General features: G+C 46.5%; 1 protein-coding gene across 1 annotated transcript; it reads right to left on the bottom strand.

The window, feature by feature from the left end:
- Window positions 1-242: 242 nt before the first annotated feature.
- HMGXB3 (HMG-box containing 3) lies at window positions 243-20,845 on the bottom strand. Its single transcript, XM_068409369.1, has 20 exons — window positions 20,614-20,845; window positions 19,754-19,901; window positions 19,160-19,334; window positions 18,155-18,718; window positions 17,409-17,507; window positions 15,721-15,852; window positions 13,253-13,650; window positions 12,718-12,893; window positions 12,325-12,422; window positions 11,696-11,794; window positions 11,055-11,204; window positions 9,078-9,379; window positions 7,469-7,596; window positions 6,700-6,831; window positions 6,065-6,249; window positions 5,249-5,468; window positions 4,020-4,153; window positions 3,509-3,625; window positions 2,872-3,081; window positions 243-2,274 (listed from the first exon to the last, which is right to left on the bottom strand). The coding sequence occupies exons 1-20, from the start codon at window positions 20,720-20,722 to the stop codon at window positions 1,804-1,806; spliced, it is 4,047 nt and encodes a 1,348-aa protein (XP_068265470.1). The 5' UTR covers window positions 20,723-20,845; the 3' UTR covers window positions 243-1,803.
- Window positions 20,846-27,106: the final 6,261 nt, after the last annotated feature.

The raw sequence follows: 27,106 nt of genomic DNA, 5'->3' as shown, positions 1-27,106 counted from the left end.
CTTGTAAGAACTACACTTTAGCCATATTTAGCAGGATAATTTTATGTGATGCTCTGGTGACACGGCACAAGCACTTTCTTGAGCTGCTCCTCCCAGAACCTTGCTTCTGAGAATACCAGGCTTTTCCCCACCCCCATGGCAGTGTAGACTGGAATCATGGTGTACATCCACCCAGTGTTTGTGCCCTTTCCCACTGCAGTCCTCCAGGTCTTCTACACAAAAAACAAGTCACTTGGCCACAGTTTCACCCCAAAAATTGGAGATAATTTATTAAATTTTATCACTGACTGAAAAAAGTCACTAATGTCTCTTATAATAAGTTAATGTTCTTAACAGAAAAACCCCAAGCCATAGTTACTGCATTTGCTCAGACTTAATACATTTACTTTAACAGTACGGTACTCAGTAGGTTCCCCTTCACAGAAGGGAGTTTTCAACCACACTGCAAGCCTCTGAATCTTCCTCACCGATCACTCAGACAAAATAAACTCCCTAGATGGCAACTTAGCAGTCTAGCACCCCGCTTCTCTCCTCTGCAGGTCAAAGCAAACACCCATCCACCTTCACCTTCTTTGCCAGCAAAAGGGAGCTGGCAGCAGCCAGCGCACACAGCTTTACAACTGCAGCCCAAGGCACTCTTCAGACACACTGCAGGGGCAGAGGTCTCATCCCAACTCCTCTCAAGGAGCTGATAAAGCAACCTGGGCAGCATGAGACCTCTCTAACCCACACCCACAGTGTGCTGAGATTGCACCATGGATGCAGCTCTCCCAGAGCCTCCTCTGAGGGTGGAACACCAAACCCTGCTCGCTCTGGTGATGCTGCAGTCATCGTTTCTCCTTGATTCCACAGACAGTCTTTGTGGTTCTGTTCTAAGGGCAGGACAAGAGAAACTCAAGTCTTTGAACAGAATGAAACTGCTAAAAAAACCCAACCAAACAAAACCAAAACAGTGTCCAGGAGGACAGCACAGACATTCTGAGTATCCTTCCCCTTTCCACAGTGCTCATACAGCCCGTCAACGAGCTTGGCTCTCCTGGGACTCACCTGGTCAGTTCTTACCTTAACATACAGAACACTTTTCACGCACAGTATGTTTCAGCTTCTAAGTTATTAGTGCTTATGTGAAAGGACAAACAATTCTAGAAACTTTCTGCAGCCGAAGCAGCCACAATCCTGGACCCAGGAGCGCAGCCTCCAGGGAGGCTCCCCAGATACAGCATGTTAAAGCTCCACAGCTCCTCCTCCACTAAAGACTCTTTGCAGCCAACGCATGAGAGAGCTCTGCAAGATTTCCAAGCAGGAGTCAGTGTCCTAAACTAATTTATTCAGAACGTTTTTTGGGGAAATCTTCTTAGCTGTCTGCCTTTCATGCCTGCTCCCACATTCCCAGCCCTGCCACCAATATGCACAAAGAAGTCAGCAAGCAAGATTCAGAATTAAAAAACCTGTGCGCTTGACTATGCCCACTCCCCGCTACCAGAAACGCCTCTCCCTTCTCCACTCGCCAGCTGCAGGGAGGGCAATGTTTCACACCACTGAGCAGCGGGTCCATCGCACACCTCGGGAGGCAGCTGCGGCCTTCAGCAAGGGGGGTGACAGACCCATGCTCGCAGCAGCTATCGTGACACTATGGAAGCACACAGCTCTTTGGTCATTAACAGCAGTCAAAGCCACCAGCATCACATCTCCAACCTGTAAAAATAAACTCTTAAGCCAGACAGCTGCCCAAACCTTGCAGAAGCTGGCCCGGCCCACCTACCCACACAACCAGAGAGAGAAACCAACATGCTGTTTTGTTACTCAGCAACCTCTATCATCTTCCTGCTTCCCTTCTTCATCCTCTTCTGTTTCTGTTTTAATCTGGGCCACTCCAAGCCGGTAGAGAGCATCGCGGATCACCACCTCCCCAGGCTGGCAGCTCTGTACGATCTCCTGGATCTGCCGATTCACAATTTCCCTGCTGGTGAGGAAGTCCATGAGGCGGTTGTAGAGGTAATAGTGCGTGGCATTCTCAAAGGTGATGGGCCTTTGGCGGATGTTGCTAGTTTTGCTGTCGTTGATGGCAGCGATGATGGCGCTGTAAGGCTCCAGCTCTCGGCACAGGGAGATGCAGTGATGCCGAGCCGTTGGATCTCGGTGGCTGTTCTGCTCCGAACCCGTGTGAACGATTCGGCGTGCCGACGACTTGGTGATTGGGTGCTGAACAGAGGGCTCAGCCACAGTCATGTCTACGCTGTAGTGCTGGTCTAGCAGTTCAGGGCAGGACACATACTGGGGGGGGAGAGAGAGAGAGACACGGACCAGGTAGAACAAGAAGCAACTTCCCCATAGCTAAGAAGAACAAGACAGAACTACTGTTCTGCTGAACTCCAACCAGCACTATGACCCAGGACAGACAGAGGGCTAACTGATTCAGGCTTCCTCTAAATGCCACAAAGGTGGTTCTGTACACTCCCTCCTCACTTGTATGCCCTCAGAGATAATCGCAAGGCACCAGCAACTCTCTTCCTCTACCATTTCTCAAGTAATAGCAGTAGTTTGAGAGAAGTGAGTTGCTGTGTCAAAATACGCAACATGCTCCAAAGTTCATTATTTGAACTGTTAACAACGCACTTCCAGCACAGCTCTTTCTATTAAGGAGCATGAACCTAATACAATGCCCCAAGCAGCACATAATGCTTTCCACTATGCTCAGAAGCTATGCACTGCAAGGCTGTGAGTCAGGAGACACTTAACAGGTCAAATATCTTAAGGCACAATACAGGTTACATATTTTTTTTTTAGCTTATTTTTTTTTATTTTAAATCTCATTTGAAACCTTTCCATACTGGATTGGCATAGCGGAGTGCAAAGGTGGACATAACTAACCGTTGGAGGATCCATGGGGTCAGAGAAGCAGCCCTGGTTTTTCCCCCACATCTGGGAAGTCAGGCCAGGACAGCAGATGTCTGCACACAGTGCCACTGCAGAAGCTGTATCAACAACATACACTGGAGGCCAGTGACGTGAGGAAACCAACAAGTCCACATGATCCCGGGCATTTTCTCCTCTTACTATGTACTTTGAGCCACACACAACCTGGAAAGAAAAGGATTAACAACAAACAGCACAATAAAACTGAAAATCTATGGAAAACAAATAGAGTCTTAAAAAAACTAAGCTTCCTTTCAGGTATTCCAGACAATACAGTAACCAGACAGTTACTTTCTCTAAAGATATTCTGTTTCCTCCTCATACACATTCACTTTATCTTGTTCAGGAAGAGGGAAGAGGTGATTTTCAACTCCACCTCAGCAGCAACACCAAAACCAGGCTTCAGATCACTAGTCGATCTTGAAATCTCCTGCAGGACTGCTGCAAGCCCCCAAGGCAGCGTGTTTCATTCCCAAGGCTCACAGAGCCCCACTCCATTGATTCTATTTAATGAGGAAGTTCCACACTGGTAAGTCAGATAATAGTGAATAGCAAGGTAAGAAAAAATATTGCTGACTCCAGCCTTCCTTACCTGATGTGGACACACTTTGTAGATTTTCCCTCCTGTGTGATGAGCAGAGGCTTGTGTGACATTTGTCCCATTCTGTACAAACTCATAGAGAGCCAGGAGGGAGTAGCAGAGCTGGTCCTAGAGAAGACAGGCCCCAGAGAAAGTCTGTATGTGGCTAAAATTAATGGACTCCTCCAGAGAGGGAGAAGGCTGCAGGCAAGGTCTCCCAAATCCTAATTTGCACTTCATCCAATAATTTCCTAATCCCACACTCAGCACCCTGAGGATGACAAGCAATTACCCTGTGACAAGGTAATTACACGCTTCCTTTCTTCTAGCCCACAAAGGTTCAATTTATTTCACCACGTGTATGTTATCCTATAATCTGCAGGCACTCACTTCTAACCCACCCCTGCCCTTAGTGCAGTCAGATGAGACAGTAATTATCTAGGATGGCAAGTGTGAATGAGGGTAAGACAGCAAAGAACAGCTCCACTCCTGCAGGCTTGTATGTGGGCAAACAAGCCATTACCTTTGTATCTGAAGCCTCCCAGGGGATGGCACACTGTGTCAGAAAGCTCTGCAGCTCTTCTTCACTGTAAGAGCTTATCAGCTCAAGCCTGAGGTTTTCTTCCTGAAGGAGCCTCACCAAGGCACTCCCATTCCCTGCAAAGGCAGGAAACAAGCCTCAGCACTCATTTCTCAGGAAAGGAAGTCACCAAAATAATTTCTTCTGAAGATTACAGAAGCAGAGACTGCACAACCAACTGCCAGCAAGAGAAAGCTGTGAACAGTCCTATTTCCAAAGCGCGTCACAGCCCACACGCCAAACCCTTCGCTAGTCAGGTCACTAGACTGAGCCCAGCAGAGCTGCAGACTCCATGAGCACTTGTCTATCCTGCTGTTTGTAACCTTTCAGTAACTGGTTGGACTGACTCGAGTATAAACAAGTGGCGGAAAAGTGCAGAGAAATATGACTGCAGCCTTCAGACTGAGCAGCTCCAGGCTTACCCTTCACACCGCCTCCCTGGTTCTTTCTCTAGAGCTCTACTTCCACAAAAGCCCATGTAGCCCTTCTGCAGCTCAGCTCTCTAGAACAGCTGCAGCCCTGGCTGCAAAGCCAACTCCTATACTTGTTAAGCTTGCAAAGCCAGTTTTCTTTCTTATACCTAATACCTAAACTGTCAAGGGAACCAGGTGCTAACTAAATTTAGCTTTCATACATCTGAGCTTATTCATCTCGTGGTTTCTCGTTACATGCAGCCAATGCCCTGGATATACTGAATGTTGACAACACTGATCAGGCCTAACGCAACCTCCTCCTAGTCTTTTTTCAAGTTCTGTTAAAAACTTATTCACCCTCTACTGAGATCATGATTTTGAGATGCCAAGCACTGCCTGCAGCTTTCACAGTCCAAGTATCAGCCTAACATGAAGCAAATACTGACTGGCATTCAAGCTGTGCATGCATCCCTCTGCAATCAGACCACATCTCATTTGGGGTGCACTGTTTTCACGTCCCCTATGTCTCAAACATATCAGAGCACACCAGCGCATTCAAGCTTCACTGGGCAGGCCAAAGCTCAAACTGCTAAGTATCCTGAGAAGAGATGAACTCACCCCGGCATTCTTGCCTTCTCTCAGCAGACATAATGTTTAGAGAGTCATGCAATCATCAATTCTCTACTCTAAACATCACCAAAAGACTGAATTCACTGCCATGTAAAGCACTCCGTTAACAAGCACCACCTCAGCAGTTACCTGGCACTGGCTGTGCATCCAGGTTCTTGTCCTTCTCAGAGTTGATCACCATCGCTCCTCTCATCAGTGGAGGGAAGAAAGGAGCGATAATAGAGGCATCAAACTTTGTGATGGGGATGCTAGAAGGAAAAGCCACTTGCTCAATCACCTCTGTCTCCATCGTGGACCAGAAGTCTTCTACATTCACTTCACTTGATGACAAGAATTCTGGCCAAGTAAACTAGAAAGAACAAGGAACACTGGTCAAATACAAATAACCATAGTTCATTTGTCAGTTTTGTGTCAGCCTCACTCAAGGCATGAGCACTACCCAGGACAGTGTTCAGCCCAAATATAACACGATGACTTCAGGCTCCTAGAGTTCCCCCACAATCACTTTTCGTTGGGTGAGAGTCAAAACCATTTATTTGACATAAAAGCCAGACACGCTGCCTACTACTAATAGGGCTTTTTTCCCCACTAGAGAAGACAGCACCTCAAGGAAACTGCTGTTGGGGAAAAAAAGAGAATGCCTTCATGTCAAAGGAAGAAGGCCAAGTTCAGTAACTTCCATCCAAGGTCCCTACTGTCAGAGGATGCTGGACAAAAGCTGTGGTCCAGGGACAGAGGATCTTGTTTTCCCCAAACCATACATCAACACCTCTAAGAGGAAGTGCAGGCATCACCACTCCAGCCACATCCTCTTGTCAGGCATCAGCAGAAAACTGTTCACAAAGGTCCCGTGTAATTATCGTGCATTACAAAGACCAGAGTCAGCAAAAGTCATTATGATCTGCTTTGAACACGAACAGGATATGAAGTTTGTGAAAAGCCTACCTCTATATTTTTCAGTGCCAGGACATTTTCCACATTCCTCTGGGCTATTTCCACCTTGGGGGTTATGCCACAGATTCCACAGATCATATCATTGTAATCCCGGACTGTTAGGCATTCAAAGGCCCAGTAGCCATTGCACAGAAGTTCCTGGAGCTGAACCTGCTCATCAGGGCTCAGGCTTTTTTCTGAAAAGAGAACATGCCACTGTTACAGCTTTCACTTCCTACAGTCAGCGGAGAGGTAGCAGAACTCTCCTATGCAGAATAAAAACAAACCTGTCCTCCAGAGAATTGTTACAAAGAACTGGTCACAGAGGTACTGTTGGGTATAGGAAGTGATTTAACATAGAATCATAGAACCGTTTTGGTTGGAAAAGACCTTTAAGATCATCAGGTCCAACTGTTAACCCAGCACTGCCAAGTCCACCACTAAACCATGTCCCTAAGCACCAGGTCTACACGTCTTTTAAATACCTCCAGGGATGGTGACTCAACCACATCCCTGGGCAGCCCATTCCAATGCTTGAACAGAAACATACTGCACCAGAAGAGGCGAGTTTTGTCTTTTTATAACCTAACAATCACCAGGTCACAGTTTGGTGTAAGTGTTACAGTAAAAAAACAAGGAAAACCCACCAGTTTGCTCCTGAACAGAGTCGAGGATACTGCCAACAGCCACTCTGGGATCCTCTCCAAGTTTAATGTGGTTTCGGATTGCAAACAGAAGATCCAAGCTCACTAGCAACTTGTTACCCACATTGAAAAGGCCTGCAGTTAAAACAAGACAGTTATTATCTGTAGGGTTCCAGGTCTTCCTCACAAAGAAACACATTCCTTAGTGATATGCAAAATGCTCATATGGTTCAGAGTATAATGGAAACAGGTGGACAGTTTGCAGATGGACAGATAATAATAATCTGCACATTAGCAAGATTAGCTCCTTTCACAGACTTGCCTTTAAATTTAAAAAAATGCAAGGAACAGCAGCTAATCCATCTCCTCAGCTCCACGCTGCCTTGCAGGAGGCTCACAGTGACTGCCACTCGAGTCTCACTAGTCAACACTGAGAAACAGCAGTCTGCAGAGATGCCTTTGACTATGATCTCAGGGGCTGCCTTGCAGAACTCAACATTTACCACTTACCAACATTTACACAGACAAGAACTACACCGGTGAAGCAAGGCACAGCCTTCCTCATCAAAGCATTCATATGTGTTTTTCTCACAAATACAGATTTACTAGCAGAAGCAGCAGAATAGTACAAGTCAAAAATAATTCAAGTTTAATACACTGGGCAGGTAATAGGCTTTTCTGTGCAAAGACGATGCCCTAATACAGTCCCAAGGCTTCTGAAGGGTTTAGACTGTAGTCATGCTGTAAGTTGGTATGCTTACATTTTTCCTACCTGTGTAAATATCAGTGAAGCTATGGAGGGCCAGACACTGCAGGTTCAAGCACACTTTGACCTGAGCTGTAACCACCTGTAATCTATTAGCTGTCAGCAGCCAGCACTCCTGGGGACCAGCAAGGGAACTGTAACAAACAACAGAAGACAGCTCAGAGTCAAGCCAACAGATTTTTCAGTCCAGTCCTGCAGTAACTTAAAATGTTCTAGTTGAGATCAGTTCATTAGTATGTCAGTCTCAGCCAGTTCACATCACTTCACACCAGGAAAAAAAAAAATGTTACAATTTAAAATGGATTCCCCTGGCAGAGTCAGGTCACTGCTCACATTCTTTTAACAGCGCTACAGCATCTCTCCAGCTCCATACATTGGGCACATAGTATTTGAGAGGTGGAGAAAATCTACGACCTCAGCTGCCCTGGGAAAAGTGTCAGCCCTATTGCTGCTGGGGTAACAAATGGAGACTAGTAACACATTCTACCTGACAGCCTGTCCCTGCACACACAAAGATTCAGAAAGGCCTGCTCCTCTGCAGTACAGCTGCCAAGAAGGAAGTTCAGACAGGAAAATGAAGTTGCAGATGCTAGTGGCAGAAATATAGCTGTCCACCTGAGAAAACAGGAATCAAAGTCAAAGCTAGCTCCCTCCCACTGGCAAGGGTTTAACTGGAGCCTACGCAGGCACATGTGAGAGTCCCACACTCGGAGCACTGCCTTCAGAGCGTTGCAACGTTGCCCAGCATTGAAGCAAGGATTTACAACGCACAGGCTGGAAAGTCACAAGGTGAGGGACAGGGTGCAAGATAGCACTGTTCTGCAAAAGCGACGGAGTATAAAAAGTACCCCTGCTGGAAAAATCTCAGTTAGTACTAGCCTGACCAAAGCAAACATCTTTAATTGGTATCAAGAATACCTTTTTGGTTGAAGAAAAAAAACACAACAGTAAACTACCCGACCTTTTGCTGAGGGAAACATTTCAGCTCAGGCTTTCGGCAACAGGAGGATGTTTGGCAGATTTAGTGAGGAGATATCCTACGGCATTTCACATAAATCTAGTTAAGGTAATCTAGCCTATACACTGGTGATTTCTGAAAGTCCTTCAGGTTTCAATTTGGATATTTGTTCCAAAAAAGGATTCACTCGAGCCCATGCTAAGCCATGAAAAGAACGAAAACATCATAAGCAGAAAGATCCACACAGGAAATACTCAGATCAGGAAGAGAGAGAAAAGGGAAATCACATAATGCACATCTGTAATCCCACAATTTTGTCTCTGTCAGCCTCAAAACATCAGGCTGGGAAACAAAGAAAGGCTGACTAATGACAAGATTCCATTTCAAGAAAAAAGATTACATCTAGACTTAGCAGTCACTCTTTGATCAAGCTCTCCTGCTGCACGGAAATGGTAACGATGACCAACTACACTGCACAGGAGAAACAGAAACAGCTTATCGCTAACCAGCTAAACCCTTCCACACACATGGAGCTTATTCAGTGTCACTTACACCAGCTTCAGTACCAGGGGCTAAAGCAAATATTATTTCAGGCACGCTTGTAACAGAATATCAGCATGAGGTTGAAAGAGTCACAAGTCTAAAACAGAATCTTACTTCTGTCCCCCTTTGAACAATGGGCTGTTACAGAGGAGGCACTGCGCAGATGGAGACTCATAGTAGTTTGACCAGGAGGTCTGCTCTATGGTGACTGTCTCCTCACTCACGTTGGACAGGATGAGCCGCGAACTGTTGAGTTCATGGATGAGCGTGAAGACCTCTGCCAGTTCCGATTCGTTCTCTGGGATCTGCATTACCTTGCGCAGCAACTGCAGGGTGGATTGACGCTGGATCTCTTTCTGGGATGGGGTTAGGGGCTCACTGGTGTTCAGCACATCAGACTGACCTGGACTGACCTCCTAGAAAGCAAGTCAAACACTCAAATATACAGCTAGAGAAGCATGGGGATGAAATACTAAGAAGCTCAAAGAAGTCATAAAAGGTAGCAGAAACACAGTAACCTTTGTACCCAGTAGACTTCAGTTCTACTCCACTGCTCAATCATTGACCCCATTGCTTCAAGCCTAAGTAACTTCACCAAAAATACTTTATTACAGCCCAGCCTTTCAGGAACCCCTATAATACTGCTAGACCATCACAGATTTGCCACTAAACTGGAGTGTTAGTGCAGAAACAGAGGATCAAGAGGGTGAGGACAACTATCAACAGGTATATTAACACTTCAATAATTCTGTCAACAGTCACTGCCTTTCTCTATAGGTTACAAGCACATTCTCCTGTATAACATACTCAGCCAGCCACAGCAGTCTGCACGCCTCTCCACAAGCTGGAGGAGGCAAGTGCTAAATGAGAACTACAGGCTGCCATGTACAGAATACACTAATCAATTACAATCAATCAACTATATTCCTTAGACACACTCCCCAACACACACACGCTATCAAGACAAAATGCACAAGCACAGGGGAGTGAAACTCTAGGTAGCTCAGAAGAACAGCGAGAACGCAAACAGGCTAATCTATTTAATCACTTAAATTCTTCTGCCAACATTTTGACCTGTTCTTCTGTCTGCTCTAGCAATGAGATAAACGATCAGTCCACAAGCGCAGAGACAACGATAAACTGCGTGACAGGAATGTTAAACAGATGTAGAACTAGAAAACAAGAAAAAAAATAAATAAGGAAGAGACAAGCCGCATGCCTCTCAAAATGCAAGCTGAGCTAAGCACACTGCTGTTCCTTACACAGCTGCTTATGTGCGAGTTTCACACAGGCCATTTCAGTTCGTTTGTTTTGTTTTGTTTTTTAATAAACACTACTCAAAGTTATGTTCTTCAAAAAAGGCAACTGGAACAGTCATATTACCACACAGACTAAAATGTAGTCTGTCTATATGCTGAGTGAGCATTTCCGCTAAGAACAGGACAGCTTCTTTTATTTTTTTTTAAAAATAAAACAGTTCTGTATGAGAAAAGCTAACCTTTGAAACTTCACATGCAAAAAAACCCCAAACAAAAACCAGAATTCATTATTTACACCCATGAAGAACAACAGACAACTGAAAAACATCTTTTTACAACAGGAAAAAAAAACTACATCCAGAAATAAATTCAGGCTGGAAGTAAAGTTGCAGTACAAACCCCTAAAAATAGGAAGCTCTAATACAAGATGTACTAACTCAATTGACATTAGCCACAAACTAGTCACAAAGCAGAGCATGCTTGGGAGTTTCTTGATGAAGTCTCAAGTTCAACAAAGCTGACACAACAAATGTGACTTCAGGGGTGATTTCCCCAGCCTCTACCAACACATCGTAAGCATTTTTAAGCTACGGAGACATCCAGTGGTAGAACTGAGTGGACTCAGTCTCATTCTCAGCCTGAAGCACTACTGGTGCAGGAGTTGGACAGTACAAACACCATCACAAGTATTTTCAATAGGACCTTATTCTGTCAGAAAATTTTACCGAAATGAAAAAAAATTAACATGTTCCCATGGGCACTTTCAAACTAAGGTACTTCCCCACCCACCCCGCAACAGCCATTTCATAAGACAAACAATTCTGAACCTTACCAGGGATTTTGCTGGTTTTTCAGCTCTGTCTTTGGCAAGATTGTATCCGCAGCTTGGACAGATTCGTGGCTTGTGCCTGTTCGTATACACGTAACTACAAGAGGGGTTCTTGCATTTCCCTCTGCCACGTGATGTTGCCAATCCCAAATCCTGAATGACACAAAAAAATGTTTGCTACTTTGACTTTTAGATGCCAACAAGATTCGAAAAAAGTCTGCTTGAATATCACATGCTTTTCCACCACTTTATAACACCTCATTTAAATGTCAAATAGCAGGCCCTGTCACTTTGCACAGAATATTTTAACTGGCACTCAAACATTTTGGTGCCAGTTCCAGAGACCACAAACACTCACACATTAAACTCACTCAGAAACCACTGATCCTCCCTGCTGAACTCAAGGAAAGGATGGGGATTATGCTAGGACATGAAAAAAAATCCAGTTCTTAAAAAGGTCCCAAACATGACTGCAACAGAGTACAGTCACCCTTGATTAGGTCAACAGATGACACACAAAGCACAGATTGTCCCACATTAAATATGAGATACATTTCTGCAAGTCAGTAAAACAAAAGTCACAGAACGGTCTCATCACAGAGATGACACTCCCCATGGCGTCAGACCATCTGAAAAATTCTCACCAAAGTTACGGTGCAGCTGTACTTGTAGGAAGGGAATACATCTGGTTTGACCTCCACTACTTTCACCTGAGACGCCCTGCTGGTCAAAGCACTGTGGAGCTAAAGATCGAAAGTAGAAAAAACAACACCCATGAGACACCTACTACTGAACACATACATCCTGTAAGCAAAATATCTATCAGCATTTTTTACCCCCAGGAAATCAATTAATGTTCATTTAATATCAGTGGACTACAACACACTGTTTTGCATACTAAGGCATTACAATTCAAACAGAAATATTCCAGCATCTTGGCACACACAGCCATATTTCACAGGTGAAAGACTCAGTACTGCATGTCAGATTATCAAAGCACTAGCAGATCCTCAAAACATCTTCTGGAAGTAGCTGGGAGGTTCTCAAAGCAGCCAACAGAAGGACTGTCCAACAGCATCTCTTTCAGTTCCTACACTCAGCAGCATTCGTGCTGCTTCCGAGCCATCTCACAAGAACTATCAGTCACAGATCTCATCGTCATAAGGCTGCTACATTTTTACGTTCTGTTTCTCACCACTCAGGTCATATCCCTCATCTAGGGAAAAAAACCCACAGGAAAATAATATGCGTTTGAAGAACAAACCATAGGTACCTTTCGCTCCTCAGCACTTGGTGGCTGCAGAATCGACTGGCCCAATTGTTTCAGTGTACTGGGCTTCAAGCCTGATGTTCTGACAGGGGAATGCTTGTCTTTAAGGAGGAAAAGGATGCAGCAGGTTAGATATGAGAAAACAGGTCCTGTTTCATTCCGACATCTTTGGTAAATGCCACCATAGTCATGTGAGATTTTTCCTCTGAACTTGAAATGACCCAAGCAGGTGTTTCACGGCCCATTTACCTGCACTCTCAGAGAGAAGGAGAGTGTTTTTCTCTAGTGTAGGTCACTATCTCCCTTCAGACATATCTTATTATTTGACAGAGACCACTTCAACGTGGTGAGGAAAGACAACCACTCCCAAAGCATACCAGGGAATATTGCTTTTACCAGTATTCGCAAAGGCCTGTCTGTTGCTGGGCTGCTCAGTGCTGGCTTCTCTCCCCACGCTGGCTGGGGCAGGCAGAATGGCTCGCATGGGTCTTGCTGCAGCCAGCAAGGAGGGCTTGGGTCTTGGTTTACTCTTTACTTCTTGTCCTTTGTGTGTAGCAGCTGGAGCATCAATTCTGAAAGACAAGAGCTACAATTGGAAAAAAATGCCATGGTTTCCCCCTCAGCCTCAATTTTCTTCTCTTCCTTGAACTGTGCTTTATTAGCACAATAATCACAGCTGTCACAGTAGAAAGGAGAAATAGCGCTAAGGATACATCTGCCCTGTGACTACAATTTAATTATCACTTCAAAAAAAATTAGCTCTGATAGACAAAACAATCTCAAAGGAACAATCCTGAATGGGCAGAAAACAGACAGCAAACAGAACAGGTCTTACAGGAAGCACTGCCAACAGCCTTCAATTTCTTGGATTTGTCCCATCAGCACACAACAGACATCACACGCTCCCACAGCATATGGAAAACTGACTTACCCCACCGGCTTTTTCGCAGAGGCATTTGGACTTGGCACCTCAGAAGACGGTGGCATCCCCAGCCCTACGCTATCTTTTTCTGCCTGCTCCGAAGAAGAGTCCCCTTGCCGTTGGATCTCTTGACCGAGCATCACTCCAACAGCACTCCCTCTGTCTTGAGCAAGAACATGAGCCTCAGAGATGATCACTTCCTCCCACTCTGTCTCCTGCATTCGCCCTCCAACAGGCACAGCATTCAGCAGCTGGCTGACAGCTTCAGAGCTCTCCAAGGCAGACTTGGAGGTACTCTCGCCAACAGCTGCCGGTTCTGTGAACACTGACTGTTGACCTCTTTTAGCTGCTGGAGTTCTAAGAGAAGTGCCGGAATTTGGCTCAGATTTGCTTTTTGGTTGCTTTTCCTGGAAAGAAAGAGATAGTCACATTTCAGAGCTTTAGGCCCTCACAGATAAATAAGTTCCCTTCACATATGCCAGGTTTGCCATGGCCTATTTAATGCTGGATTGAAACAGCAAAATCCTAAGTGTTTAAGCAGTGAACTGTATGAGAGCAGAAAAACATCATCTCCTAGGACAGCAAAGTCCCTGTTAGCACTTCACCTAGCCTCCTGGCCCTTCAGGTATTATTTTTAGACACTGTTTACTTTGAAGAATCAGTCTTTCTTCAACTCCCTCAAATATCACCATTAGCATCAACATCACAAACTCACCCACCACCCTCTGTAACAAGGACCCACCTCCTACACTCCCTTTCATAGCTTCAGCTCTGACGCTGTCTGTTTTTCCACAGTACTGAGGAACCAAAGGGATAGAGACCTTCTATCTTTTGGATACATGCATTCAGAAAAGCATGCATTTGAGTGAGTTAGGAAACAGAAAATTACTCAGGAAGGTTTTTCCACTTTAAGAAAAGTGTTACCTTCAAGACTAAGGCTACAGAAGCCATGTATTGGCATCAACAAAGGTACGATGGAACTCTGAATTGGTTAATATGCAAAAACATGCAGAAATCAAATCACGAGTTTCTGGAATAATAAACACATTCATTCTAAGCTCTCTACAGAGTTCATACTCAGAAGCATAACCTAGGTTTTTAAAAACAAAACATCTTCTAACCTAGTCCCTTTCATTTCTAAGGAACAGAAAGGTATGTATATATTTAGTTTCAGTTCTACTGGTGTTATTACCGGTTAAAAAAAACTGCTGGTGCATGTTTTTCCCAAGGCATGACACCACAAAAACAAGTGGAACTGCTTATGCAAACGTGTTCCCAGAAGAGCAGAACAAAACTGAAAGCCAGAAAGAAAACTCCCTCTAAAACCTTTCAGTTCTGATCAATGTAGGATTTAACAGGAGCAGGCATGCCATATTCAGGCAGAAACGTGTTTTTGCAGTTAGCCATATATCTACTTCAGCAGGTTTACAGAACAAAAGCTAAGAAGCCATCATCACTATCTGTATCCTACCACACAGGAAGCCCAGCCATCAGCTCAGACGCTACAGAGTTTGTAAGCTGCCTAAAACAGGTCTTGCCCCTAAATGCTTAATGGATCTAGACACAAAACAAATGAGGTTCAGAACAAATCCACATAAAGCCACTGAATGCCAATGCAAATTTTCACACTGAGAACATCCTTTAACTTGTGCCTGAGGAGCCTTGTTCCAGACACAAATTTAATGAACACATATCTGTTCACAGCTGACTAATTACCATGACATTGCCAAGGTTTAAGGAGCAAGTGTTTTTTGCTGTATACAGCTAGTAGAGATGCCAATAACTTAAGGAGACTAGGTATCATGTGGAGACAGACTTTTCCACTCAAACTTCACAACTCCACCAACACCTGGTAATTTCCTTCCAGCCAAAGGTCAGAACACTATGAATGATCAGACACACAGCCATGAGTGAACAATACCCAACAGCACTTCAGCTTCCACTAGATCAACTTTATTAGCTAGTCCCAAAGGATGATACACCTACTATAGTTGATAATTGTTCCTCCTTCTGTTGAAAAGACAATGTTGAAAGACCACAGAAAGCCTCAATTTGTAGAAGAACTTCAAACACAGATAAATTACCACAAAACAAATGGTTCAACCCCGAGCTTAGCCAGGGCAGTCGCAGGAAGAACAGGCGATGCCTTCCAGTCACAGGAACTATAACGCAGGCAGAGGGCCAGAAGAACGTATGTCTTTGCAATGCAAGAGTGTTACCAAATGCAGCCCCATCTATTCTAACTGACACCATTACACACCATTACCCAACGTGTGGTGATTTCAGGTCTGTCTCACCTTGACCGAGTGTCCTCTGCAATGGTGACTTGCTCCAGCACAAGTATTGGAACACAAGTGCAGGGATCAGTTCTGGCATATCTGACCTCCTGTGCTAGATGTACAGGTCTAGAAATATCACAGGCATTCACCAAACCAGCACTTTTTGTCTCAACATCAGGGAAGGAAAGGCAAATTTACCTTTGGGATCCATTTCCCTCCCAGGAAGTTCCCACATGTCGGGCATTTTGGTGGTTTATGCCGGGTGACATAAGTGAAGGAACAGCCAGGATTGGTGCAATTTCCGTGTCCCCTGCGAGTGTAGGTGGTTGTCTGAAACGAGAGTTGTCAAGAATTTCTCTACAGAGCTGAAAACCACGAAGCTGTGCTCATCGCTCCCTTTTTCCTCGTAAGCACTTTACAAACGTTATTCAGCAAATCACCAGCCCTCCACTATTATTCCCTTTTACTGATCAACCACTGACCATTAGAGTGAGTCAGCACCACAACTGCTCTGAGTCTAAATGCTCAGTCTATACAAGAGCCTTCAGTACTACCAGAATTGAGATCAAATTGCAGAGCAGAGATGAACAATGCATATAACCTACTGAGGAAGCTAACCTTGCATTTACAGTGATATAACAGTTCCCTTACGAACATGAAAAAGTCATAATAAGATGGTATAAAAATGATTCAAACAGCAGTCCACAGTGAGGCAAGATGCGATTAATAGACTCATGTCAACGGGGTGACAAGACTTGAAGACAAGCACTCATGATACAGAGGCAGTTTTCATCAGTAATTTGTTGTTGTATGCAGTGGTCAAGTACTCCCTGATGCTTTCCTGTAACTTGCTGTAAACTACTCTAACACCAGCAGCACCACCAGGCACTATTTATAAAGGCAGCTAAAGCAGAATCTGTCATCTTTGCCAGGACAACTGCATCAACACATCAAGTTTCTATCAGCGCAGCACTTCTCAATGTTCTGTACTCAACACTCCCGAGGGAGCTGTTGTGCCCTAAGTGCCTAACTAGGTATGTTTTTTTCTAGAAATGCAAGTGCTGCTCTCAAAGAAGCAAGACAATTTAAGCTAGATACTTCTCAGGAACAAAAACCTGAGGTATTTCCATTCTCCCTAAGACACCTGGAAGAATACCATGCTATGCACCACTATAAATATCTGCAGTGTTGTACCAGCTGGGAGCATAGAGGACCTGGAAAACAGGATTTGATGCTAGCTTATACAACACAAGGAGCTGCAGTGCTGGCTGTACAATGAAGTCCTACAATGACTATAGAAATACAGGTGGCTGGAGTGGTTATAGAGAAATAATACTATTCTTCCTCATGCAACGGGCCACACAACCTTTTACATGGGTTCTCAAAAACTTAGGTCACTGCTCCTCTCCTGTCACGTGGCCAAAGGAACAGCCATCCACAAGGCTGGGGAGCCCACGTTTTCCTGTCACAAGAGCAGATTCTTGCCCTTAAAGGGATGGACACTGGCAGTTTATGAAGACAAATATGCATCCAAGTAGAGGATGTAGATGGCTACACAGACCCTGAAAAGGGCAACACAGAAACTGCTGTTGGCCAGATGTGTTGTGATAGCATTATCTACTCCATCTGCTTCCAAGAACTCCTGGAGGAAGACAGCAGCAGAAACAGGCCCCTATAAGACGCTCTAAAAGTCAGAGACCCTCACTAGCATACACAAGGCATAAAACCAGGGACGAGAAATTTATCAACTGACATGATGACTCCAAACTGGATTATCCTTAAGAACTGAACCACGATGAAACCCTTCCTACTCTAACATCTTTAAGACAAACCTATGTTAATAGATCTATACCTTAAAATACCATACAAGACTCTGAATTTCTTACCAATTTAATTGACGCTGGGTTCTCCACAACAGAATGAGCTGGCAAAGGTAACATAATAAACTGTGTAGCAGGTGTGGAGGAGCTACTCTCTTCAGTATCCTAAAATGAAGTCAAAGGGAAAATACATGCAGAAAACAAAAGACATGGTGACCTGCGTCCCACCCTCTCATGAACACCACCACTGAACATATGTCTTAAGGACTGATGCGACCAGAAAGCAGGAAAGAAGAGCAATCATTTCCAAAGTAATGGCCTTACCAGATCTACTCTGGAAATAACCAAACTCTCCACAGTTTGAAACTGAAAACAGCAGATCCAATTCTTCACAGAATGAGGTTTTCTATAACGGATCACTAACATCTCAACTTAAAAGGACCCCCTTCTACCTCTCTTCAACCAATAAAACTGCTACCAGGAGCTCAGAGGGAACATTTTTTCTCCGCAAAATCCTGTAGTCCAGCTGCAGAACCCACCCCAAGTACTGTTATAAGAAATAATCTAAAAACCTCAAGCAGTCATCTTCAGACACAAGTGATATCAGCCTACGGCAGAGACAATCTGCAAGCAGACACACTGTATCACTGAGCTACAAAAGTTGCTGTTTCCCTCACTGCTGAGCATAAGCATACTGGGCAATACAGGGTCTCCTGCAGCCACCAAGGATCTCAAGTAAAGTGTGTTAAACAGCACTCAGACATTTCAGGTGAGATGCTGACAGGAGTCCGAGTGTCACCAGAGTAACTTACCCTCCCAGCCACCACGGTCACCACAGACACGCCATCTGAAACCTGAGGATGGGCCACAGCGATGCTCCCGTTGGGGATGTCTGTGGAGCTGCTAACCAGAGTCTCCTCAATAACTACCCGAGCTGTCTGATACGGTTGCCCTTCTATTTCCAAAGAAGCCTCATCTAAGAGGATATCTCCAGCCACTTTCTCTGTCACGGGCCCAACGTAGTGAGAGAGAACCTCTGACGCAACCACTTCTTCCACAGCATCTGGCTGACCAAAGGACGCCGTCTCTTCTGTTAGTCCTTCGATGGCAATGCACTGCTCAGAAATGCCAACGTGGCTTGAGTCCACAGAAAGGATGTTTTGCACAGCATCACGGGAGACATTTGTGATATTAGTGGAGGCTGTTAACCCTTCGGATGCCGCCTGACCCTGTGTCACACACAGTTCCAGCGACTGCCTGCTCCTGTCCTCTTGAAGAGTGGTTTTGGGAATAATTATATAATCTGAGCGAGGAAGAATCTTACGGAAACCTGGAATGTCTGGAACTACCGCAGTTCGAGTGGACACCTTGGAGTTCTGTTGGCAAAAACAGAATAAATGCATGAGAAAAGGACGGGATTCAGTTCTCAGTCCTGATATTTTAGTGCTTAAAGTTCAAATGGTTTCCCGAAGTAGTTTGCTGGGAATTTTTCCATGTGACAGAGCCAGCAGAATCCCTCTCAGCCCTGGTTTTATCACCCACTTTACCATCAATCACCCTGATGACATGACACAAAAATAACTACCATCCCCCCATCAGCGGGTACAAGACATATCTGTCTTGGATTCAAAACATTATCCCTTGACTGAAGAGAAGGCAAGAGGAAGAGGCAGTGGCCTCACACACTGCTTCTTTATAGACTGTCCTAAGCAGAAATACAAACTGGAATCTGCAGTTAAATGATTCTCCCACAAACAGTGCTGTGTAAGCAGTTAAGTGCCTCTCTCTTCACAAAGAACTGCCAGAAGATGACTTACTGGGTCCAATCCTTCTTTCTCTAGCTTGGCTTTCTCCAGGTAATAGCTTTTTTCAGCCACGCTGAGCAACCTCCAGCTCTCACTGATCTTTTTGTTGATTTCAGACTGAGGGAGGTGAGGGAGCTCTTGCTGTACTTTCAAGTAAATATCATAATAGTAGAGGAGGTAAGCAGATCTGAAACGCAACCAGAGGCTGAAACGTTAACATCATTCAACATAAATTCCTTTGGAAAAAGAAATCCACAAGGTTTACGTTTGTTTCAAAGGCAAATGACAAGCACGTTATATTCAATTCTACTTCTAAATGCATTTTTTAACCAGATGAAAACTAAGATTCTGAGGAGAACTTCTGAAGTAAGGAAAAAGAGGGTAAGGCAAATTATTCTGGGGTACTCAAACTTTCGAATGAGCAACGGTAGCACCCATAAAGAGAAGAACATCAGAGCAGGCCCAAAGTGTCAAGCTAATGCTTTGTATATGGTGTTTTACACTATGAAGTGTTCCAAGTGCACTGCAAAGCTCATTCTTATCAGAAACAAGGACAACTGCTCCCATACCCTACACAGGTGCTAAATGAAGACAAAACAAACTTACCTAGGCTTTTTGGCTTTTTCTCCATGATCGCCAGTACTTTTATATTTCTTTTTCTTCTTAGACGGCACTGGTGATGCATAAGTGTAAGTGCCCTCTATTTCCTCCATTACCACAGTTACTTCAGTGCCATCATACGGAGCCTCCATTGCTAAAAATACATACTTTATGTTATGCACTTGCCAAGTTATACAACATTTCTCCCAACAAAGACTGCTCTTAATCACCTTTGTAAATTGACAGCATCATTGGCATGTAAGTTTGACTTTAATTAACCAAGATAAGTACGTGTTAGCTATCTATCTTTAGAAGAAAACACCCTTATTACTATGACCTCAATGTCATCAGTTCAGTGCAGAAACACTACATCTGCATTTAAAAGCTGCAATTCCCCAGGAACCTCTCAGGTAAGTTCGGTAATCTAGAACCAGCTTTGCGCCCAGCAAGTAGGTGTCCAGCTACAAAATATCATGGCCACGCTCACAAGAGCAAGGCCAGAGGCTGAATAAGCATGGAAGCCTCATAATCCTCTTACCCACCAGAAGATCTCCAGGGCTCCTCGCTTAACACTGATGACGGCTGCAGGCTCCGCAGCGCTGGGAGGCAGAGAGGGCACGAGAAGCCTCAGGGGATAAAGGGTAACACTACCTGGGCTCAGGTGCGGCCCACGAGTGACCCGCACCTCGGCCCCACGCAGGCACTAACCCCGGGCGAACCAACGCCCGTTAAACCGCGGCCCCGTCTCCTCCACAGCGCCCGAGGCTAAGCGCAGCGCCGGGGCCCCCTTCGGCCCTGGTGAACCTTCCCCCCGGCCCCCTCCCAGGTGCCCCCCGAGGAAAAGCCCTGGCGCCTCGGCCACTCACTGGGCAGCACCGGGGACGAGCGGTCGGACAAGCAGCCAGCGGCGGTCACGTCCCAGCCGGGGCGCAGCGGCGCGGAGGGGGCAGCGCCGGCGCTAGGGACCAGCCGCATAGAGAAGAGCGGTCGGACGGGCGAGGCGGGGCGGGCCGCCCCGGCATGCTGGGCCGGCTGCCAGGCCAGGCCCGAGCCGCGAGCGGGGCGGAACAGCACCGAACCCTCCGCCTCGACGGCCACTCGCCGCCAACCGGAAGTGCTTGAGGGAACAGCATCCGGGTCGCGGCGTGACGGCTGGAGGGGGCGTGGCCACGCAGTGGGAAGGGCGGGGCCGGGCGCTGGGAAGCAGCCGGCGGGGGGGGGGCGGTGCGGGACGGTGGCCGCGAGGGGTCAGTTTTCCTGCGCGTGCGCGGCGTCCCCTCGCGTTGTGGCGGGAAGGAGCGCGCGGAGAGGGCGGGGGAGCGGCGGCGCGCGCGGCCGCTGTTCCCGCCGATTCTCCTGAGGGCGGCGCGCGGAGGCGGGGGCGGGCGGCGCAATTAGAGCGCAATTAGCGAAGGGCTGAGGGCGCGGGGCGGGGAGGGCGCTCTGCAGACGTAGCGCCGTGTTCTGGCGTTCTTCGGCGGTGCTCGCAGGCTTTCGGTCTGACTTTCCCCAGCTGTTCTCCCTCCCGGTCTTCTCAGAGCAGCGGGTACCGGCCTGGCCCTTCCACTCCTGAAGCGGGGAGGCGCCAGGGCGAAGCGCTGCTCTTTGGCCTCGACAGCTCCAGCCCACCAACGCAGTCAGTCATAGAATTATAGAATCATTTTGGTTGGAAAGGACCTTTCAGTCCTGCCTCCCTCCCGCTCCCAGTGATGAGGCAGATGATGTGGCAACCTGAAGTTCAGATCCAGCCAAAAATCCAAGCAGGTCTGGTGCCACTCGACTGAGGTGGTGGTTGTTCCACAGCCAGGTGGTTGTAAGGCCAGCGCTGTCCTGCCACCTTGTCACAAGAACCACCAGAGATCTTCCTGTCATGGAACAAGGTATTGACCCAGGTGCAATAGCCACTCCAAATACTCATGGGATCTTTGAGTCCCAGCATTTGTTTACCAACATTTCTCAGTGAGCTTTGAAGAATGAGTTTCCATACAGAATCACAGAATCAATAAGGTTGGAAGAGACCTCTGGGATCATCGAGTCCAACCGTTGCCCTGACACCACCATGTCAACTAGACCAGGGCACTAAGTGCCATGTCCAGTCTTTTCTTAAACACATCCAGAGATGGTGACTCCACCACCTCCCTGGGCAGCCCATTCCAATGTCTAATGACCCTTTCTGAGAAGAAATGCTTCCTAATGTCCAACCTGAACCTTCCCTGGCGAAGCTTGAGGCTGTGTCCTCTTGTCCTGTCGCTAGTTGCCTGGGAGAAGAGGCCAACACCCACTCTACTACAACCTCCCTTCAGGTAGTTGTAGACTGCAATAAGGTCACCTCTGAGCCTCCTCTTCTCCAGGCTAAACAACCCCAGCTCCCTCAGCCGTTCCTCATAGGTCAGACCCTCCAGACCCTTCACCAGCTTGGTCGCCTTCCTCTGGACTCGCTCCAACACCTCAACATCTTTCTTGAAGTGTGGGTCCCAGAACTGGACACAGTATTCAAGGTGCGGCCTCACCAGTGCTGAGTACAGAGAGACGATCACTTCCCTAGACCAGCTGGCCACACTATTCCTAATAGAGGCCAGGATGCCATTGGCCTTCTTGGCCACCTGGGCACACTGCTGGCTCATGTTTAGCTGGCTGTCGATCAGCACCCCCAGGTCTCTTTCCGCCAGGCCACTTTCTAACCACTCTTCCCCCAGCCTGTAGCGCTGCATGGGGTTGTTGAGGCCGAAGTGTAAGACCCGGCACTTGTTCTTGTTGAACCTCATGCCGTTGGTCTCAGCCCATCTATCTAACCTGTCCAGATCCCTCTGTAGGGCCTTCCTACCCTCCAGCAGATTGACACTCCTCCCCAGCTTGGTGTCATCTGCAAATTTACTGAGGGTGCGCTCAATCCCTACGTCTAGATCATCTATAAAGATATTGAACAGCACCGGCCCCAGAACTGAGCCCCGGGGAACACCACTAGTGACCGGCCGCCAGCTGGACATTGCCCCATTCACCACCACTCTCTGGGCTCGGCCATCCAGCCAGTTTTTCTGGCCAGGATGTTTCTTCAAGCCTGAGTTTGCAGCTCGGGACCTGAGTACAAATCCACGGGCACGTTCGGGTTCAAAAAAGGGATCAGGGACACACGAGGGACACGCAGGGCCCTCCGGCAGCGGAGGAGAGGAGCCAGCTGGACGCTGTGATGTCTCAGCTCCCCGCTGCCAGCTTTGCCGGAGCTGGGTTGACCAACCAGGGTGCATAAAGCGGCTTGGGGATGCTCGGGAGGATGCACGGCTCCCTCTGAGGAGGGACCCGAGTGAGAAGGGGTGTGCGCGGAGGGTCAGGAGGTGGTGGGGCTCGAGGGAAGGAGCCACACGAGACAAAAAGCACTCAGAAAAGTCCTCAGCAGCCAAATTCCCCAGCCCAGACATGCTGCAAAGCACCTCACTGGGTGCCGCGGCTGGAAAAGAGCCTTTGATGACAAGCCGGGGAGCACAAACACATTTCTCCTCCTTCCCCTGGGGGGAAAGGTCCCGCTCCACGGCAGGGTGCTGCACCCCACGGGGAGGAGGACATTCGTGGGGGGCTTGTCACAGCGTCCTTGGTTGGCAATGGGGGACTGGGGGTGAGCAAGAGGGGGCTCAGTGGGATCCAGACTCTCCAATCCGTTGCTGCGGCAGAGGGAGGGAGGGCTCTGCTTCTTTGCCCACCATCCTGTTGTAAAGGGGCTGCTGGAAAGGTGGCAAGTAGCCCGGCTCCCAGGTGCCACGCTGGGACGCATCAGAGGGCGCCCTGCTGCACGCGTGCGAGAGGCGGCGGGAGGGGGCGGGGGGGGGTTGGCCCCTTCCCGAAGCCCCGAGCAAACCCCATCGCCTCCCGACACAGGGTCCCTGGCCGGGCCTCAGCCCCTGCTCCGCGGAGGGCAAAGTGCTTTGCAGCCTGCAGCTCTGCATCCTTCCAGCCCTGCACCCCTGCGTCCCTGCCCCACCGAGGGGGAGGTGGTTTGCAGCCTGCAGCCCTGCATCCTTGCTTCCCTGCATCTTTGTTTCCCTGCATCCTTGTTTCCCTGCATGCCCGCATGCCCGCATGCCTGCTCTGCAGAGGGCAAGGTGGTTTGCAGCCTGCGTCCCTGCATCCCCGCGTCCCTGCCCCGTGGAGGGTGATGTGATTTGTACAAGGGCTGGCGACCGGGCGGCTTCTGACAGCCGCTTGTAAAACGCCTCGTCCGCCTGCTCATCCTGGTTGGGTGGTCTATAACAGACTTCCACTGTAATGTCCACCTTGCCAACCTTCCCCCTGATCTTTACCCCTGATCTTTACCCATACGTGACAAAGTAATTGTTTTCTCGCCCTATAGGGCTCTCTGCCCAGAACTCTCTTCCTTTGAACCTTCTGGAAAGCGGGATATTGTTCATCTATTGCTTTAACATGTTTTTCAAATTACACATTTTGGCTTTTTTTTTCTATTCATGTCTATTTCTGTGTTTTACATCATGACTTCTAACTTTAGAGAAATGTAAACCACATCTATCTCGTGTCTTCTGAAATCTCAGAGGAGTAGAATAAGGGCTCCTCTTGTCTAGTAAGTCATTAATAAAACCCACAAAGCAGTGATACGACAGCCAGTATTAAATCTGCAACCAGTTATTTATTCTTCTGAAGTCCTGCAGCCATTTATATGTGCTGCTAGTGTTTATGTGCAATAATTGGTGGCAAACTTGTCTGTTCTACATCAAACACTGAGCAGCTTCATCCAACCCATGTACTTTTCTGAAGCTCCGTACTTTTATTCAGATCAATATATGACCACTAGAATTTTGTTGGAATTATTACCTAGCCAAATATTTGGAGAAAAAAGACTGATTGGCTTCACAGGACTAATGAACAACTAAAAAAATAATTTAAGAGAAAAAATCTTGAAGGAAAGCAGCCGTGTTTCCCTCGTTGTTCATGGAGTTTCTCACGGCGTGCATGCTGTCGATGGCATTAGAAACTCAAACACTTTCCTAAATTGGGCATTTTGACTCTTCCATGGACATGCGGCTTTATCTCAAAAAACTGATATTAACAGCATGTAAGTTGTTTTAACTATGCCGTAATAGTATTTTGAGGAACAGGGGAAGCTGCTGTGTAGCGGTATCTGTTGTAAGCCCAAGGAACATTACAAAGGAGTACCTGCTGTGTGGGGAGGGAAAGGCACTCTCCCCCCAGGACACTTTATGCATCATTACCTCAAGAAATGAAAGGTAATGATGGAGATTACACAGGGATCTCCCTCTTCATTTCCCTGATAAAGTACAAGGGCCACTTTGAAGGAGTTCAAAAGATAGCCAGGCACACTGAACTACAGCAGGTACCAGCATTTATTTTTGAAGAGTTGACTTCAGAGTCTGCTTAAATAGAGGAGAAATCATAGCAGATTGTTATTAGTTTCATCCATCTCCAGCTCCCTCATCTGCAAAGCCTTCCAAGGCTCAATCCCTTCTCCAATGCAGTCAATATAATGTTGTCATGCAAGTAATGTGGGGCTGAGGAATCTTTTCTGAGTGCGAATTGACATCATCCCTGTGTCAGCCCTCAAACAGCACCAGTTTCCAAGAGGCTTGCATGACACCAGCCCCTGACACGAAAGCTGTGTGAGATTGAGAGAGGAGGAAAACACTGCCAAGAATTTCGGGGGGTCATTTTTGCAGTGGAGGTGGAGGGCTTAAAACCCCGATGGGACCTACTGTGAGCCTCGTCCGCGGTGAGCGAGGTGTGCAGAGGATTTCAGAGCAGTCGGGTGGACATGTTATCAGATGTAGTCACAAGGAACAGTTTTTGTTGGTCCTTTTAAGTCAGTTTAAACCTCCCTGAGATTTGCTAAGACACTACACTGGTGACCGTGGGGTCATGCTTTCTTTTGAGAGTAAAAACACACTGAACTAGTTCCTCTGTGGCTCTGCACACATCTGCTATAGCTCCCATTTCACCGTGCCGGCCATGGTCTTTGTGCTGATAATAACTGCAACAGCATGATAGAGCAGCAGTCAGAGGACTGGAGACAAAGGAGGAGCATCTGTCTCTCTGTAGAAGGGTAAAGGAGCCCCTTTTCCCTCACAAATGTCACAATAAAGATGTTACTATTTTTAAAATGGCACCAGTGGAAAAGCAAAAAGGGATTTGTTATATTTCTGATGAATTTTGGTATGTTTGGGAGCTGTTTGCAAGAACAAACATCAGGGATCTCAGAAATGTTAACATTTTCAATGTTTCTAATTATAAACACAGGTTTTGGTGGGGGTTTACAAAACAACAAAACTTTGGCTGTCTATTGAACAGGTAACTCACAGCACAAGATTACGAACAAGAAAAGGGACCAAAAGTAATATACTTGATTTAGGTAGCAAAAGGTATCTTCTTGATTTATCCAAAACAAAGCAGCCGTTAATCAGAGAGAGTTATTGTACCAACCTCTCATTTAATCTTCCAGGCTCATAAAAATTTCAGTTTCTCCGTGAGGCTGCTGTAGCCACACGTAGTACTTGGGGTTTCTGTGTTTATAAAACAGAAGCGGCCTTGCTGCTTTGAAATTGCTCTGGTTTCTGAGTCGCCATCCAACCAAATCGATTCAACAGTAGTCAAACTAGCACATATTTTACAGCAAGTGAAATACGTTTCTTTCAAAAAGGTTACATAAAACATTTTCAAGACATTCAATTTTTTCTAAATAATAAAATAGGAGCAATGATTCATATTACTCCTCTGTTCTATTTACTGCAATAAAATAGTTAGCAAGGCTTAGAGGTGACCTTCATATTTTAAACTAAAATTTGATCTCTACACAGTTTTCTGCTAAATGAGGTATGGTTATATATGTTAGGTGATGAAAATAATGAAAGCTATGAGAAGAGGCACAGTCAAAAAGACTGTCTAGGGAGTTTCTGAAGGAGAAGAGAAACCCAATGATACGTTTGTGTAAAATAATGAACAGGACAGAAAAGGCTAGGCACACGTTCCCCTTCCTTTTTTATTGCAGCTAAAGGAAAAAGGATAGCTTTTGAAATTGAAAATTCTCATTTCATTCAGATTTGGAAAGTGAAATTGGAGCGTGACCATTCAAAGCTCACAGGAAAAAATACCTCCAGCTTTGCTGCCAGTTGATCGCAGAGCAGCACAGTACATCAGCAAGCATCCAAAACCCACTAAAACTTGATATGAATAAGGCACCCATCTAGAAAACTGCGTCAGGATAAACAAATACGAGCCAAATGGCTTCCTGTTTAAAGAATAAACTCCCCACTAGCTAAAGGACTAGGAAAAGTTCCCTGAGGCCCCATATCATCGCAAGAGTCTATTAGAGAGGGTTGAATGCAGTGCTGGGAGGCAGAGTCA

This window comes from Nyctibius grandis, chromosome 10 (genome assembly GCF_013368605.1).
Source record: "Nyctibius grandis isolate bNycGra1 chromosome 10, bNycGra1.pri, whole genome shotgun sequence".
NCBI lineage: Eukaryota > Metazoa > Chordata > Aves > Nyctibiiformes > Nyctibiidae > Nyctibius > Nyctibius grandis.
The sequence above is the reverse complement of the archived record's forward strand: the minus strand, read 5'-3'. Positions and strand labels throughout refer to the sequence as shown.